This window comes from Oryza brachyantha, chromosome 8 (genome assembly GCF_000231095.2).
Source record: "Oryza brachyantha chromosome 8, ObraRS2, whole genome shotgun sequence".
In the NCBI taxonomy this organism is placed as follows: domain Eukaryota; kingdom Viridiplantae; phylum Streptophyta; class Magnoliopsida; order Poales; family Poaceae; genus Oryza; species Oryza brachyantha.
Window position 1 is genome coordinate 8,802,368 of NC_023170.2, and position 19,099 is coordinate 8,821,466.

The 19,099-nt window shown below is 43.2% G+C and overlaps 1 protein-coding gene across 1 annotated transcript; it reads left to right on the forward strand.

Moving 5' to 3' along the window:
* The first annotated feature begins 3,221 nt into the window (after window positions 1-3,221).
* On the forward strand, window positions 3,222-4,955 carry LOC102707705 (probable fucosyltransferase 7). The gene has a single exon (XM_040527145.1). The coding sequence runs from the start codon at window positions 3,222-3,224 to the stop codon at window positions 4,953-4,955; it is 1,734 nt and encodes a 577-aa protein (XP_040383079.1).
* Window positions 4,956-19,099: the final 14,144 nt, after the last annotated feature.

Consider the following 19,099-nt stretch of genomic DNA (forward strand, 5'->3'; position numbering starts at 1 on the left):
TACCATAGTTCATTTCTGATATGTCACGGTGACACGTTGGCACATGATAACGTGTTGCAAGGCTATGTCTTGGGGGTATAACGGTACACAACTCATCAAAGTAAAACTATTCCAATAGTTGTGTCTGTGGTTGTGGACGACCTACTAGATTTACCGTGATTAATCAGTCTCATCTTCAATAATATTGACTTAATGGAACTGGTTTAGTTAAGATGAAAGGCTGGGCTTATTGCAATACGGTGTAACATTGGGTAGTGTTTAGAATTACTGTTTACTTTATCTTTTATAACTCTGTTACTCCTTATATACTATTTTGTGCTGCTTTATGCGAATTAACCCCTTAGTCTCCCTCGAAATGTTTTGAATCATATTTCTCCTCTTGGGTGTCATTTCCTGTGTACCATGGGTAGTACTCAGCTTTGCTTTACATTTCCCCTAGAGCTAGAGTACTTGGATGGAGGCAGCTAATAGGAGTGGGCTTTAATCCTACTGTCAAAGATGTGTGTGGAGCGGAGTCATCACTTGCAGCAACTCATAGGAGTAGGCTTCGGTCCTACCGTAAGGATGCGAGCATCAAGACTTAGTTTAGCTCATTTTATCTTTTTCGCTGAATTTATAAGACTTTTAATTTGTTTTATAAAACGAGGTATTGCATGTCAATTTTTGTTGCTTGCGTAACCCTGATTACTCTTGGACAGGGATTTAGTACACATTTAGCTTGGGAATTCTGGCACATGAATTTCTAGGCGTGACATGTTGGTGATTGGTTCTGGACAAGGATTTAATACACATTTAGCTTGGGAATTCTGGTTCATAAATTTCTAGGCGTGACAAGTTGGTATCAAAGTCAACCTTGATCGTAGGATGAGACAAATGAAAACCCTGCCCTATGAAACACTTTCCATTTGCATATGCTTTTGCACTTGGAGTTGTTTTGGGGGAAATATGGGATTCATTTCCGTGGGTTGGGAAAAATTCTTGCTCGCTTGTTCAAGTAGAGTTTTCTCAACACAAATCAGTCTAGGGTATCAGAAAAAAGGATTTGGGTCATTTAAGGAATTTATTTGACGGTCAGTCAGGAGTTCAATGGGAGGTATGCATTAGTTGGTAACTAAGATTTATGGGTTGTGGTATTTGTTTATGCTATCGCTAACAATTTAGTTGCTGCAATTAATTTATTTCGCAATCAGTATTTGTATGATTTTATTTAGGTGCATGCAAAAATATTCTCCGCATAAATCTTGCTTCGATCTTTCGTTTATTTTAGTCATTCATCGTTTCAATTAATTTGGGCGTCAGCTTTCATGGATTGCTGATCTCTGGTTTCTATAGAATTTAGACTTTCCTCCGACGCACCAGAAAACCCAACCATTGCCTAGGTGCTCACTACCCATACACACGTGATGATAATGATGATGCAGAAAATGCAACAACAACACCAATAGATTAATGCATCGGATGCTACAGCAGACATAGCAAATTAGCAGCAGCACCGGCAAACTCCGCTGCCACCTCCTTAATCCAAGCTTCAGAGTATTCACATTTGGTTGCAAAATATAAGCACGTGTAGACAAGGATTCATAAAGTACCAATCGATTCTTGTATTAATCATAATCTCCTATTTAATTTGTTTCTGCTTTATTCATAACCATACCTGATGTACCGATCTTTCGGTGAGTTGAGATAACTATGATTTGTAGAAATTATATTAATGATCCGATTACAATCGTACGAGACGTTGTTGTGTTGCATCTTAGCAATCGATACACTTCTACAGGAATTATTGATCTTGTTAGTGTAGATCAACCTTACTCCTGCAAGAATAAGATAAAACAAGCACTAATTTACGAGATATAAGTGAAAAATAAAAGATCAATCTTAATTAAAATTGGGATTCCCAAACAAGTAGACGACAATTAATCCAACACCCGCGCTACAAGAAAGTAGCCTAAGCTAAACTTACAAAAGAAAACCTAACTAAACCTGAAGGGGTAACTAGCTATTTAAGGAGTGGAGGTCAATGGGGTGTCCTCCCCCTGTTTGGGGTGCAACCCCTTAGGCCCCACTTGGACCAGGGTCATAGACGAAGTTACAAGCCTATAATCCCATAAAATGTGTTATAATACCTTGTTTTTGTTATTGTGCATGACTCAGAAGAAATTTCGTAATGACACTAGATGCGTAGAAAGAGACTCAAAAAACTTTTCTTGAAGTATTCATGTGCATGAAACGGATATATCTCGTATGTAGATTTGACGTAAGTTTGAAGCTAGTAGTGTCTCGGGAATCCTAAACTTGGACAACTTGATCTCACTGTCTTCTTACCTTCTTATTGACATATGATACGAGCAATTGTTATATGTATGGTTGTTATGGTCACATCAATACCTACCTCGTTTATGTTGTCTTAATCATGATCTCAGTTTCATAGTCTTTCCGATCCTATTCAGCCTTGATCTTTTACGAACTTAATTCATAGAGGCGTTTATTTATATTCTTTGAAAGGAGAAAGCAGTTGATTTGGAGAGAGATATGTCACTTTAATGGCGCGGCCGGGGTTACGTTACGTGTCCTGCAGTCAAACTGTCAACCGTCAACCAATGCAGCGCAGTAAGAGACTCCTGAGGCGCCGAATAATCAATCAACATATACAATTGGAAGAAGCAACGTGCACCCATTGCAGCTAAGACCAGCAACAATAACATGCATGCCAGCTTTATTGCCAATGCAAGCAAGTAGCCAAAGATTAAGAATACTACCCTGTACTAAAATAAGATTATTTTTCAGTATTTAGATATAATGTTTTGACTTTTCGTCCTAAATTTTTTTGCGATTAATATTTTTATTGTTACTAGATGATAAAATATGAATAGTACTTTATACGTGACTAATTATTTTAAGTATTTTAATAAATTTTTTAAATAAGACAAATAGTCAAAACATTGGATAAAGAAATTAAAAAATGACGTTATTATGGTAGGGAGGTTGTATTTGCTTATACAGACTAGTGTGTTACATGATCTTCTCGAATTCGTCGGAAGTCAAGCTCGCTCGCTCGATCTGGCTTGACATGCACACGGAGTAAATGAGCCGCCAGGTCAACTGCACGGCAAGATCGCGCATGGCGAACATCGAATCCAGCTGCTCCAGCGAGGATTAAAGCAAGCCTCGTCGTCGTCGTCGTCGTCGATGCGCCTGCGTGCAGAGGTGGTGCGTCCAGGATGGAGATGGTCAGCGGTGATGGAGGTGTCTCCAAGCTGGAAGATGGCTCGGCGGCGGCTGAGCGGGAGCCGTGGTTCCCGAGCAGCGGCGGCGGCGGCGGCGGCCGCATGCGTGGGAAGGAGAAGGAGCGGTGGTGGCGCGGGCGGGTGCTGGTCGTCGGCGTGGTGGTGGCGCTGCCGCTGCTCGCGTTCTTCGTCCTCGGGCGGGAGAGCGCGTCGTCTGTTCTGCAGCTCGCGAGTGACAAGCTGACCGCCATGAATGTAGAGTTTACGACGAACACCTCTCGCGGCGGTGGGGCCACCAGGCAGGTCGACGAGCTCCTCGGCGGGCTGCTGCCGCCGGGCATGGACCGGCGGTCGTGCCGGAGCAGGTACCAGTCCGCGTGGTACTACAAGCACTTCCCGTACGCGCCGTCGCCGCACCTCCTGGCGAAGCTGCGCGCCTACGAGGCCCGGCACCGGAGGTGCGCCCCCGGCACGGCGCCCTACAACGCGTCCGTCGAGCAGCTCCGGTCCGGCCGCAGCGCCGACGGCATGGAGTGCAGGTACATCGTCTGGCTCCCCTTCGACGGCCTCGGCAACCGCATGCTGTCCATGGTCAGCGGCTTCCTCTACGCGCTCCTCACCGACCGCGTCCTCCTCGTCGACCTGCCCCCGGACACCTCCGAGCTCTTCTGCGAGCCGTTCCCGGGCACCACGTGGCTGCTCCCGCCGGATTTCCCCGTCGGCAACCTCTTCGGGCTCGGCCCCCGCCCCGACGTGTCGTACATGAGCCTCCGCGCGAAGAAGAAGATCGTCGTGGACGCGGCGGCGAACGGCACGGTGCCGGCGTACGTGTACCTGAGCCTAGGGTGGCACATGGTGGACAGGCTCTTCTTCTGCGGCGACGACCAGCGCGCGCTAGGGAAGGTGAACTGGCTGCTGCTCTACAGCGACCTCTACTTCGTGCCGTCGCTCTACTCCGTCGCCGAGTTCAACGGCGAGCTCCAGCGGCTGTTCCCGGCGAAGGAGAGCGCGTGCCACCTCCTGATGCGCTACCTGCTCCACCCGACCAACGCCGTGTGGGGCATGGTCACCAGGTACCACGACACCTACCTTTCGCCGGCGAACAGGACGATCGGCATCCAGATAAGGATGTTCAGCTTCGCCTCCATCCCCGTCGACGACCTCTACAACCAGATCCTCGCCTGCTCCCGCCAGGAGCACATACTCCCCGAAACCGACGACGGCGGCGATCTCAGCGAGACGAACGACAACAACAGCAATGGCTCGACGACGACGGCCATCCTGATCGCGTCGCTGTACCCGGACTACTACGAGCGGATCAGGGCGACGTACTACGAGCACGCGGCGAAGGGCGGCGTGCTGGTGGCGGTGTTCCAGCCGACGCACGAGGAGCGGCAGGCGACGGAGAAGCTACTCCACAACCAGAAGGCGCTGTCGGAGATCTACCTGCTCGGCTTCTCCGACGAGCTGGTCACGTCGGGGATGTCGACGTTCGGGTACGTGGGCGCCAGCCTGGCGGGGGTGCGCCCGACGATCCTGGCGCCGGCGCACGGCCACAGGGTCCCCGCGACGCCGTGCCGGCGCGCCGTGTCCATGGAGCCGTGCAACCTCACGCCGCCGCGCGCGGGCGACGAGGAGTGCCGGGGCAAGGCCGTCGACGTGGACGACCTCGCCCGCCACGTCAGGCCCTGCGACGACCACGACAAGGGTGTCAAGTTTTACGATTGAAATTACGCGCCCGCGTTTGACTTGAGCCGATCGATCGATAGTTTAGTAGTTTGGTTCTGGAAGCTGGCCTTTTTAATTTATTATTATAAGATACTATCAAAATACTGTAGATTAATCGCAAGCTGCTAGAAAACAACATTAAGATCGACATGGCAAATTGCGAGCTGCTGGAAAACAACATTGAGATCGACCTGGCCGCGTCACCGAAGGATTTTTTATCCAAGGCAAAGAGAGATTTTATATTTGTTAGTAGCAAACATGACAGGCTTTACACCACGTCAAGTTATTTTTAATCGTGTGTAAATTATAATAAATTTTGAAAAATCAACAACTCTTTCAATACTCATGCTTAGCTATATAAATTCTTGTATCTTATACGAAGAGAGTAATTGGTTATTGTAGGCACTAGCTATAATAATTTGTTGAATAATTTAGTAGCATGTAAAGGTCAAAATATACATTTAATTCCAACTTCTACAACGCATGCTCAGCGTGGATTGAAGACTAATTTCGTCCCTTAGAAGATGAACTAATGCGCGCACGAGAGATTGAGCTCGTCGATATTAACCTAAAAATAAATACAAGACAACGATTTACATAAAAATACTTTATTGATAAAATTTTTATATAAATATTGTTAGCGAAAAAAGTCAACTCTGAATAATGAAGTATGAACAAAACAACCTTAAAATCAACTGCAAACTTAAAATTTAAAACCTAAAATTCAGCGGCAGGTTATAATTAAAAGGCAAAAGATGAGATTGACTCCTCCAGCTACATATAGAAATGCGCGCGATGGGACGAGTTGAATAGAACAATTCGAGAATCAGTTTTGTTTTGACACCCTCCTTATAATTGATAAATGCTAATTAAGACCACACGTTATAACTCTACTCCCTCAGTAATTTAAAAGACGTCGGAATTGATTTTTTTTTACATGTTTCACCATTCGTCTTATTGATAAATTTTATCAAAATATATAGAAATATAAGTCATCTAAAATATATTTTGCAAAAATTTTAATCAATAATTACAAAAGATTATTGAATAAGATGAATGATCCACCGTGTAGCAAATAATCAATAGCGCTATTTATTAAAATACGGATATAGTCTCGGTTCTTCCATTAATCGGAGTCGCCGGATGTAGCGAGCACCCAGATACCCCTGAACAGCGAATTCGCCGATGTACGTGAGGCGATTTCCAAAATACTACCGCTGTAACTAAATATTTAACACCATTGATTTTTTTATAAACATTTAACTATTTATCTTATTTAATTTTTTTAAATATGTAAAGCTATATATATTCATCAAAGTATATTTAACAATAAATTAAATGATATAGAAATAATTAATAATTATGTAATTTTTTTAAATAAGACGAATAATTAAATATATATAAAAAAGATCAATTACGTCAAATATTTATGAAACAAGCGAACACTTCCGTAACTCGCCAAAAGTTGCCATCACACCGGTGGCCGCGGTGGGTTAGCGAGCTCGTGACTTATATATATATATATATGTAAGGTTCATGCTCTCCGTGCTCACGCATGGATTAACAATTTTGCCATCGAGCCATGCCCATAGGAAGCAATATTGGGTGCATATATGTCGTGCGCGGTTGTGACGCCCCACTGATTCGCGCGTGGGTTTGCCACCTTCAGTTTTTTATACAGTACAGGCTACCAGCTGTGACCAGCAACGCTTCATGGTGTTGCTTGGGGAATATGATGTCAGTTTTTTTCACGTCAAGGCACCCACCAAATCCTTATTTGTACAGTTGTACAATACAGAATACAGGTATGACATATGAGCATTTTTTTTGAAATAAATATGAACAACACGGTTCAAATACTATTTGTTGGTTTTGTTAGGGTATGAACTGTTAAAAATATAAGTACATAATGATTTAATCATCGTATAAATAAATCATGATATTGTAAAACGAAAGCATGGTAAGACATGGATTAACCAACATGAATAGATCTAATTTAAACATGTATGGAGTAGATGACGGTGGCGACGCAAAATAGAGGAAAAGGCAAAACTTAGATTGTTTTCACGTATGTTTGCGGAGAGATAGCTGTTCGGTATATCTAGGACATCAGTACGCCTATCATATCCAAACTCTCACGCATGAAAAGATCCGATACACCTACCATATCCGGACTCTTACGCATGGAAAGATCCGATATGCCTACCATATCCGGACTCTCACACATGGAGAGATCCGATAAGTTTCCAAAACTAACATCGGAATTTTTATTTATCATAAGATAGACTTTTGTGATTTTCTAGGAATTAATCCTCACATGGGCCAGCCCATTAACCAATTCCTAACATGAATATATGTGAAAGGGCATGTAACCTAATGGTTGAGGTGACCTGGGTAGTAACCAAGATCATGAGTTTAAATTTCCATAGGAGAGAATTTCAAATTAGGTTATTTGTGTGGCTAAGTTTCCAATTAAAAAAATGTTGCATATATCTGATTGGATACAAATGCTCAGTAAAAAAATTACACTTATAATAATAATAATAATAATAATAATAATAATAATAAGGGTATAAACGTACGGATCACAATTTATTTAAAACTATGGCCGGTTACATGATTCTCCATCAGGATTCAAATCACTTCACCGACCAATATATGAACACGTAAATGTGCTTTTAACATGTATTCGTCTCATTGAGCGTGTGTTAGGGGCACATTAACGTGTGTGCGCATCTGTAGTGGTGTGTGGACACTCCTACTATGTTATCACACTTAAACAAATACTCACCTAAACAAGTGCTCGCCTGAAGATTAGTGTTGGAGAACCTTCCCAGCAACATTTGACAATGTGAAAAGTGGGCAGTAGTACAAAGTGGTGTACGATGATCGATATAACTGTTCTTTTACAGCTCACTGATTACATACCCACACGCGTGTCTACAGAGAACTTCTCTTAACAAGAAAACAAGACAATAAATATCAAATCTTCTATCGTGCTAAGTAGTTTTAGGCCCGTTTAGTTCCAAAAACTTTTCCAATAAACATCACATCGAATCTTTAATCACCTAAATAAAATATTAAATATGAGCATTTTTCTTATTTTTGAGGAGGTACCACTGTTTTTTATATAAAATTTGGTATCTCTTGGTACCTTAGATACTAGAAGATATCAAATTTTACATAAAAAACAGTGGTACCTCGTGGTACATTCTTAAGGATGAAAAAAATGCTCATTAAATATACATGAACATTAAAACTAATTACACAATTATGGAAGAAATTGTGAGACGAATCTTTTGAGCCTAATTAGTACTCTCTCTATTTTACAATATAAGAGGTTTGACTTTTTTTTGTAATATTTAACCATTTATCTTATTCAAAAAATTATGAAAATATCATTTATTTTGCTTATGACTTACTTTATTATCAAAAGAACTTTAAGCGCGACTTGTTATTTTTTGTATTTGTACTAAATTTTTAAATAAGACGAAAGGTTAAACGTTGTAACAAAAAAATCAAATATCTTACATTATGAACAGAGATAGTACATGATTAGCCATAAGTGCTATAGTAACCAACATGTGCTAATGACAGATTAATTATACTCAAAAGATTCGTAAAGCGGTTTTCAGGCAGAATCTAAAGTTTGTTTTGTAATTAGACTACGTTTAATACTTCAAATGTGTGATCGTAAATTCGATGTGATGCTTTTGCAAAAATATTTTGTAAACTGAACACAACCTTATTGTCTGGTTTCTAAAATTTTAATAGGTACAGATGTACTCCTCTTAGCCATTCTCGGTAACAGCAAGTTCAAATTGTATTGATGAGAGATGACATTGAATTAAAAGTGAGTCTAAGTTGATATCAACACTGAACAAATGTCCGTACTGAACTCGCTGAACAATGAACAAGAATCGATCGTTCATCAACGCAGAAAAGAAAGATATTTTGATCTTTGCATGTCCCAGATGTTACAGTATATATATCAATGCAAGACAAGAGCAAGCAAGGGAGGGGAATGTGGAAAGAATAGCACAATAGCTTATGCATGTAAACTCCAAATAATAAAACCATATACATACCAGGAGAATGGACAAGATAACATGGATGAACGTGTTGTTCACCTTAATTCAGCTGCAGCTGTTGATGCCCCGACGCTAGCTGTTGACCGGTGAGCCCTCCTGCCTTGGCGCTCCTCCTCCCTCGAGAGGGACCACCACGCGCGCGGCGGGGGTGGAGGATCCGTTGGCGCGTAGAGGGGAGGCGAAGAAGCCACTACGAATTACTTACTATGGGAAGGAAGCGCCCGCCCGGCATCTGATCTGATCTGATCTGAATATTTGATGGATGGATGTGTGGTAGGTGATGATTTTTGATTTGCATCTTCCTGCTCCGATCTCTTCCCGCCGTTCCCGGCCTGTCCCTGGCAACGGCAATGCTAGAGGGGTGCTCTGCTGGGGTGGTGATGCAGTTTTTTGTGTACGATGCGGTGCGCACGGTATAAGAATGGCGAGCGGCGGGGGCGGCGGCGGCGACGGGGCTGAGCGACAGGTGCGAGTCAGGCGGGGGCGAGTTGTGCGCGCCCCGTTTTTCTTTTTTCTTTTTTTCGTGGCGTACTTTTTTTTTTCTTAGGATGGACGAAACTGTGTTTTTAAAATAGTAATAATAATAAAGATATAAAAGCTACAACATTATATGAGATGCATAAAAGAAAACGGTTCGATTTTTTTTTTGTGTTACCATCAAACAGGGCACCTTCTGAAGCTCAGTTATATCATATGCAGTTTTATATCTCTCCATCACTTGCGTACAATCTTATTAAAAAATTGGGTTGAACTGATTAAATTAAAACAAAAGTGAATGGTTGTCAATGACAAGACGTTTCTAATACTTGGAAGCTATATAGAGGGATGGATTGACAATTCCATCCAACGGATATCAACACCCAAATAGCAACAGCGCCCCCATCCAGGCATCCTCCACCCTTACCCGTGACCACACCACGCACAGAAGAAAGCACAAACACAGAAGCACACAAGGGAGAGAAAGAGAATTAGAAGGGAAGACACAGAATCTAAGAATTAAAACTTAGCATCCCTGTCTCCTGAAGTAATCTAAGAATCAAAACTTAGCATGCCAAGATAAAATACAATTGGGGGTGATTAATTAGACAATGCTCTGATTATCATTTCCGCAGCAGGACACTCTTGGTGCATGGTAGCTGTAGATCAGACACACTTGTATCGAACATGTCAATGACCTCACTCATGCATGGCCAGTCTTCAGGTGTGGATTGTATGCACCACAGCCCGATTATCACCAACTTGCGTGCAACCTCTGATGTGGAAGTGCCAGTAGCATTGCAAGCTGCTTCTTGGCTAGAAACATCATATAAACCATTCGGGGAAATACTTGCTACCAGTATCAGTAGTGTCTGCTTTCATGTTTTCCCTAACTCCAACCATCTGAAGAACCAGCATCCCGTAGCTAAACACATCAGACTTTGGTGGTCACAGCTCCACGACGTACCCAAAACACTTCGGGCGCCATGTATCCGATTGTTCCCCTTGCACCGCCAATGGAGATTTTGCTCTCCTTCGGTTTGCATAGCTTTGCTAGTCCGAAATCGGATATTTTTGGATGGAAATCTTGGTCTAGCAAGATGTTTTGGGACTTTATGTCAAGATGGACAACGCGATGATTGCACCAACGGTGGAGGTAATCGAGCCCTTGTGCAATTCCAACCAAAATGCCATATAACTTCTCCCAGCTTAGGGAGTTCTCTCCTTGCATGGTGTTGTCACTCACACCAACTGCATATTTATCGAGGGAACCATTGGGCATGTACTCGTAGATGAGAGCTCCTTTTGATCCATTCAAGCAAAATCCTAACAGAGTAACAACATTGATATGTGATGTCCTGCCAATGCTAGCCACCTCATTGACAAAGCCATCCCCATCATCGAGGCTTCTAGCATCTTCACCGCTATCTCACTACCATCAGATAGAATGCCTTTATATACTGTACCATATCCACCCTTACCAAGTGTATCAGCGAAAGATTTAGTCATCTTTCGAACTTCAGAGTAAGTGTAACTTTTAATTTGTGATCTCAGGAGCGACTGAATTCTTGGTGCATTTTTTGATCTCCATCTCCCAGGGAACAAGCACTTTTGTTTGTTGTAAACTAGAAAGACAACGAGGACCAATATGCTTAATCCTAGTAGAGTTGATGCCGAAGCTATTATATCTGAAAAGGAATTAGAGTTGCAAGTCATAAGAATAATACAAATATGGTGTATTAAGAGTTATCTTAGTGGGTTCTAAGAAGAATTTTACGTTACTTGAGACATTTTTATACATAATTTTTGTACCTTTAGGTACCTAGTATCTGGAGGCATCAAGTTTTAATCACTAGAATAACATTATCACTCAATACCTCCCAATTACTACGAGATATCGGCAAATGTACCTTCCTACCACTTTTATTTCCAAATCTGCCCCTAAACAATTTCAATTTCTCAAACTAACATCCAAAGGCTGCTTAAAAAAGCCGATAGATTGTTTAATTTTGGAATATCTAAGAGGTTAAGGTAGTATAGCAGAAGGTCTCATAATTCCTTTGCATCCTAATTGACGATGTAAATTAGAAAAGCAGGTGTGTAATGTGAATTTATATTCTTATAGCAAAATATTTCATGAAGAGCATTAGAAAAGCAGGGTTAATATGATGCAGGGTTAATATGTATATATATTCATATAGCAAAATATTTCACGAAGAACATAATGAATCGTAGAATATTTAGACTTAAATACTCCCTCTGTTTTACATTGTTGCACAATGTAAGACTTTCTACCCTTATCTAGATTCATATAGATGCTAATGAATCTAGACATATATATATAACTTATTTCAATTTCCTAGTTTGGTATGTTCATATTTATTAGGATTTCCATGATTGAAATGCAAAATGTTCATAGTGAAATCATATTATATAAAAACAAAACTGCCTACCATAGAAAGATCAATATATTTACTCGCTCTGATCCCAGACAGATGACATCTAGACTATCTGAGTTAAATCATATGATTTAAAACAACTTCCAGAAGGATAATGATGATGAAAGGATTTTCTTAAATACAAAATTCCTTAGATGCCCTTGATATTTTACTCATGCCCTCCCTTACGAGCCCAATGTTCTCACAATGATCCCTTGTATTGCATTCTTTAGTTGACTGGACCATTTGTTAACACCAAAATTTGGTTTGCTGATAGAAGCTATTGTAATAGCAGATATGCCAAAGCAATGGGAGAGCCAATGAAGGCAATAGAAATATTGCAAGCCTTATAGCAACTCCAACAGCTTCCCATCCTAACATGCCATCTCTATTTTTTTGGCAAATTATAAAAAAACCGTCTCCAACGGTTTGTCATCCGAGTTCCCAAATTTTAGCAATTTGCCATATCCTCTCATTTGCACGTATATATGGGTGTCTGTGTTTCACTTGGCATTCAGAAAAGTACTACGTTGGGTTTCTCTCGCGTCTTGGCCAGGAACTTTCATCGTGCGAGCTTTTCCTTCTGCCGATGCCGCCCCCATCGCCATCCCATCGCCGCCGGCAACCCGTCCCCTGCCGCACCCCGGCCCCGCGAGTCTCGCCGTCAGGACGCTGTGCCACCGTCCATCTCCGCGTCGGCGAGCATGTCGCCGAGCACCATCCCACCGACCATGCCACCGAAGCCTGCCCCACCCCCAACCCCATGCTGTGACTTGTCGCCGCTGGAGCACCGTGCCCGTACATCGTGGGGCCATAGCCGTAGGACGGGCCGACGGCACGGAGCAACACGTGCAGCGTGAGGGCACGCGCATTGGCGCAGTCGGGGCCAGGGATGGGGAACCGGAGCGATGCGTTCCACCTGGGGCTCTGGCCGCCCTCCCGGTCGGCGTGCATCCGGTGCATGGGCACCCAGCCGGAGATAGACGTCACGGTGTACACCCCGCATCTTGGAGAATACCATCGCCTTCTTGAGGTCCTTGGCCGAGACCAGTGTCACCTCCAGCACCCGGCACGCCATCGCCGCCGCTCGCCGGTGTACAAATGATTTCTTCGCAAGTGTCGTACGTACGTTTGTTGGATTAGTTAGGACAATGCATCATGGGTGTTAATTACTAGGTTAATTACGATTTAGGGTCTTAATTTTTAGTGTGTAATTAATTCATGCGGAGAGCCGTTCATGTCGGTGGACGCGACGGCGACAGCGCAGCTCCACGCTTGCTGGATGTGATCTCGCTCTCATCACGTCAACTACCAACGGTTTTGAGGACTAATTCTGTTTTTGGCAAGTGGAATATCCCAAACTCTTGGAAATAAAACTAAATTTACTTGCTAAAACATAAGATTTAGGAAACGGAAATTGGGGAACTCTTGGAGTTGCTCTTATGCTCGACACTTAGGGGGAGCACAAGGCAGCCAATGAGAACAAGTTTGACACTCTCATATCATGCCCAATATTAAAGGAAAGCACGATTATAGCAAGTCATCATGGAAGGAAATCCGATGAAGACGATAAGGACTATCAAAGGCAGCAAACACTTTCCAAAGAACACCAAGGCAAGTATTAGTTGGATCCTGATCAGATTTAATCAGTTTCCTTATGTATATATTAGCTTTTCCTTTTTCCTATTAGGAATAAAGGTCCGCCAGTTTCTCATAACCGAGTGGATTCTTAGGACCCGAGGGTATAAATATATGCACCAGGGGGCCATGTAAATAATCTCGAGCGATCAATACAATTTTGGGACATCGTCACCCTTAGAACTAGTTTTTTGATGGAGTGGCCTCTCGTTTAGGTTGTATGTGTTACGTCTAACCTCCGGCATGTGAGTTCGTTCTCGTCACCATGGTAATCGTATGGGCCAGATCAAGACTTTTTCGGTTCGGTGCAATATTTTAATCTAGTTGTGTGGCTACTAGTTATCATATTAGTTCCAATTTACGATACTTTTCATCTTTCATCATTCTGGTTAATTATTTAGTAATTGTATTGGCTAGAACGAGGCTTTCTTGGTTAGGTCCAATATTCTAATTAAAACGCATAATATTGCTAGTGAGTATATCACTTCAGTTCTAAGTTACTCTTGTATCAAAACGCATACTTGAATAATTTATGTTGACTTGATATTTGTTGTTTGAAACATTCAATCTCGTATTGTCCCAGGTAGGTCTGATCTAATAGATTTCATTTATCAAATAGCTTGTAAAAAGTTATCACTCATCGGATCATCAGATCGATAGTCTACCTAGCTTTGCTAGCTGATCAATCTAACTCTTATTAAACATGATCTTATGCTCCATCTTTTCATTATGACCTATCAACACTCTTGTTAATAAGAAAGATTAGATAGATCGTGTTGGTACATCTATGCTTGTTGCCTAGTGACAACCATCGTCTAATGGGCTCCTTATTGATAATCAATTTTGATTTGTTTGGTATCTAATCTAATGTTGCATCAGTTTGGTTTGACTTACATAAATTAGTCCTACTAAGCTAGGTTATATATTTCATAGATCTCAACTGGTTATTAGTTGGCTATAGCTGATAATCTTTGCTAGTCTGCACAAATGGCATTTATATCAATAACATGGTCGCTTCTCTTACTACAGTGCTTATGGGTTAATGGGCTGGTCCTATTAGCCCATTGGTTGATTGGTTTTGTGATTTAATTCTATCTTCCTTATCAATTACAATGATCAAATTCACAAGCACGACTCAAACCTAATTTGAGAGAACCTGCACTATAATTAAGCAGGCCTCCCAGGCCGTCATGTTTTAGCGTGATTTTTGCATCACAACAATGCGGATTTTACGTCAGCACCATTATATTTTGTTCTTTCAACGAGTGGGCCCATCACATGACACTGAAAATAATAATCAACGGTCACACACGTATGCCTGGGCATCAATCTTAGACCATTCCAATGCAGGACCTAATTCTTAGAAGTATTGGGCGTGCCAGTCAGTTTGATCCTGTATCTGACAAGACATAACATGGAAACAGTTAACCTTGAAATCGCTATCAGTCGGACAGCCAATACTATCCCAGGACCCTAGCCGGAAGTAGGATAAACACTGAGCAGCCCAATCAGTCAACTAATCTTAAAAGATCGGACTGAACCGAGACAGTCTTCAGATTAATCGGCCGATCAGACCATCGCGGAGCTTATCACACATGAGATTAACAGCCGATACGAGACTAAACATGGAATTGGATATAAACCGAGGTGCTATGCTAAGTATTAACATGAAACAATAACGACTAGTGACATGCATACTCATACCAGACCTAGAAGATCGAATCTAATCGAGACAGTATAGATCTAGGCACAATCATACATGATATCAGCGGAATATTATAGCATACAAATAACGAGATAGCAAACCAACGTAATCCATCAATTAATCCATTAAACTCAGCCAATCGGACAGACTTCTATGGACAGATCATATTGAACATACGTAGATCAGACCTAACCAAGACAGTACGTAGTTTCGCATGATGCAACCATAGAAACATGAAAATTAGTGAGTTTAACCAACTAGTCAGTGAATTACTCAAGATAATGCTGGCTAAAATTCCTGCGATAAGCCTCTACGAATCCCCAATCCAATCCGACAACGTGGATGCAGTAAACAAAATTGATCGTACTAAACCGAGACAGAACAAGGCCAACTAGAACAATGTCACCAGATTGAAAAGAAGAACTCGTAGAGACTTGAACGAGCACTAATACTACTTCAAACTAAAGTAAATCAAAGCAGTAGTAGAGCTCAACCCGCCGATCAACCAAGCAGAAGATCAGACTTAACCGAGACAGTTCTGTCCTAGTTGGTCGACGGGTTCTGACAAACTAGAACTTACATTGCGGAGCTGACAAACTCCGCGCCAAAAGCTCAAGCAAGTCGAAGATTTGAGGAGATGCGCAAAGCTAGATTGATCTGAAGATAATTTACAAGGACCCTAGGCACTTATATTTATAGCCCCAGGAAACAACTAACCGGATAAGAATCCGCTACTAACTTTACATTGTTCGGACTTTAAAACAGAATCCTAAACAAACCTCGAGATAAATCCTAATTAATCTACATGGACTCATAGTTAAATACCGAACCTATCTCCAAACTTTGGGCCCAATCGGACTCCCATCCTTGTCCGATCTGGACTCTATCAGCTACAACCATATCGCACCCAGCTTTCCAATCTCCAGCCGATTCGAGCCTTCCCATCCGATTCGGTCCACCCATGTTTCAATACATAACGTCCATTGGCTAAAATATGGCGTTAACAGGGTCCTAATTTTAGTAACGGAGAGAAGAGTTTGATTCTTCCAGACAGATTTGATATGAATCTCCGGATGAAATTAATTTTGCCGATCAAGGATTGTAATTTTGTTTTGTCTTCTAGGGGTTGAGTGTTGTTGATCCCTTGGAGACATCCCTGGGTTATTTCGATTCCTTTCTCGTGTACCATGAACCATAAGAATTCTCCGACCGAGACAACAAAGGCACACTTGGTTAGATTCATCTTCAGTCCGTATTGCCTTGTTCTTTCTAGTACACGCCGAAGGTTCCCAGTTGTTCTTCCACTGTCCCGGATTTGACGACCACATCGTCCATGTAGATTTCCACCAGGGAGCCGATTAGATCATGGAAGATGTAGTTCATGGCTCTTTGGTAGGATGCTCCGACGCTCTTAAGTTCGAACATCATAACGACCCATTCGAATAAGCCAATTGCCCTCGGGCATCTGAAAGCTGTCTTGTGGATATCTTCTTCCGCCATGAATATCTGGTTGTAACCGGCGTTGCCATCCATGAAGCTTATCATCTTGTGCCCTGAGGCCGCGCACACCAGCTGGTCGGCTACTGGCATTGAGTATTCATCCTTCGGAGTTGCCTTGTTCAGATCTCTGAGATCCACGCAGACCCGTAGTTTGCCGTTTTTCTTGAGTACTGGGACGATGTTGGACACCCATTCTGCATACCGATAGGGCGGATGAATTTGGCGCCGTATAGCCTAGTAATTTCTACCTTGATCGGTTCATACATGTCGGGTTTAAACCTTCTCGGTGGTTGTTTGAAGGGCCGATAACCTGGTTTAATCGGCAGCCGATGTTCGACGATCGATCGGCTTAGACCTGGCATCTCGTGATATTCCCATACAAAACAATCAACGTACTCTTTCAATAATTTTATTAATTCTTCCCGGAATTACGTGGTCAAGTTTGCACTTATGTATGTCGGTCTTGGCCTGTCTCCAGGTCCTATGTCTATCTCTTCTAACTTATCGGCTGACATAAATCCTTGACCTAGCTTCCCGTCTAAGTCATCAACTGCTCCTGTTAAGGTATTCACCGGGACTCCTGATCGCGTATCGGCTGGATCCCAGTGTCCGATACACTCAGTAATTCCCCCGACTAGGGCTTCCCGGAGATGCATTCATAGCCTTCTGCTTCCCACGTGGGAAGGTCTGTTGTGGCTATGTTCACCGATCGGTCGGCTGTGACCACTTCCACTTGATCCCCATGCCATTGTATCGGACTTTGGTGCATGGTAGAGGAAATGCAACAGTTGGCGTGGATCCAGTCTCGCCCGAGCAGCAGACTGTAGGACCCTTTCTCGTCGATGACGAAGAACGTAGTCGGCAGCGTTTTGCTTCCATCTGTAAGTTCAACGTTACGGCACCCCTTGGCTTCCGAAGAGTTGCCCCCGAAGTTCTTGAGCATCATGTTAGTCTTGATAAGATCTTCGGGGGTCTTGCCCAACTTTCTGTAGGAAGAGTACGACATTAGGTTCACTGCTGCGCCGCCATCGACTAGCATCTTCGCCATCGGCTTTCCATTTACATGCCCCTGGATATAGAGCGGTCGAAGGTGCCGATAGTCCTTTCCTGCCGACTTCTCGAAGACGCTGGTTGTGATGGCAGTACGAGCTGAGCTGTTGCCTCTTTTACTTAATCATCTCAAAGCGCCGATGATACATGTTCATCACTGAAGTGGAGGTGATGTTGTTTGTACCTGGACGCCTCCTCGAACTGCTGCTCGAGCCATAGCCGATGTCAGGTTGGACCATGTTGACGGGGAACGAATGTCCGTCAATCTTCATCGGCTTCTTGGTTTCTTCAAACTTGATGCGGCCTTGCTCGACCGCCATTTGAATTTGACGCCGTTAGATCTGGCAGTCGTTTGTGTGGTGAGAGACAGAATTATGTCAGTTGCAGTACTTCTTCTTCTTCAGTTCTTCAGCCGATGGTATAACATGTCTTGCTGGTAGCTGGATGTGCTTTTCTTGCAGCAGGAGGTCGAAGATCTTGTCGACCTTGTTGACATCGAAGTCAAACTTTTCTATCTCTTTTCCCTCTTTGACCAATGTCTGACTCATCAACCTCTGAGTCCGATGATTCTTCAGCCGGGTACGCTATCCGGTGTTAAAACTTGTCCTTTCTGGCTTCCTGGTATCGGACCTCGTGGGCTGAGACCTTTTGTTCGAGGTGAGCCAAACTCTCGAATTCTTGGGCCAAAAATTTCTCCCTGATCTGGCCGAGCAAGCCCTTGAAGGCCAGTTCTACCAACTGTTGGTCGCTTAAGTTTAGCCAATAGCATCGGCTTTTCACGTTACGGAATCTCTCGACGTAGTCATGGACCGATTCGTCTATTTTTTGTCTGACAGTGGCGAGATCGGCCTAGCTCCTGACCGAGTTCGGAGGCAAGGGCGAGAACCATGTGAAGGCCGATCCGGACAATGAGTGGGAAAAATCGCTCTTTTAGCGCATGTTCAGCTGATGCTTCACCACACTAGGCCAGGAATCGGCTGACATGCTCGATAGTTGATGTGCTGTCTTGTCCCGAGAACTTGGAGAAATCCGGTACCCTGTACCGGTGCGGTAACAGCACCCTCTCGAACCACTCTAGGTATGGGCGCCGATACATGGTCGTTTGGTCCCTCGGCCTTAGGCTGAAGCGCTCCTGCATGACCTCCGCTATCCGGTCCATCCAATCTTCATCCCTAAACTGCCCCCTAGGCACTGGGTCGAGCTAACGGAATTGGATCTCGTACATCGGCTTTGGCCGATGCGGCC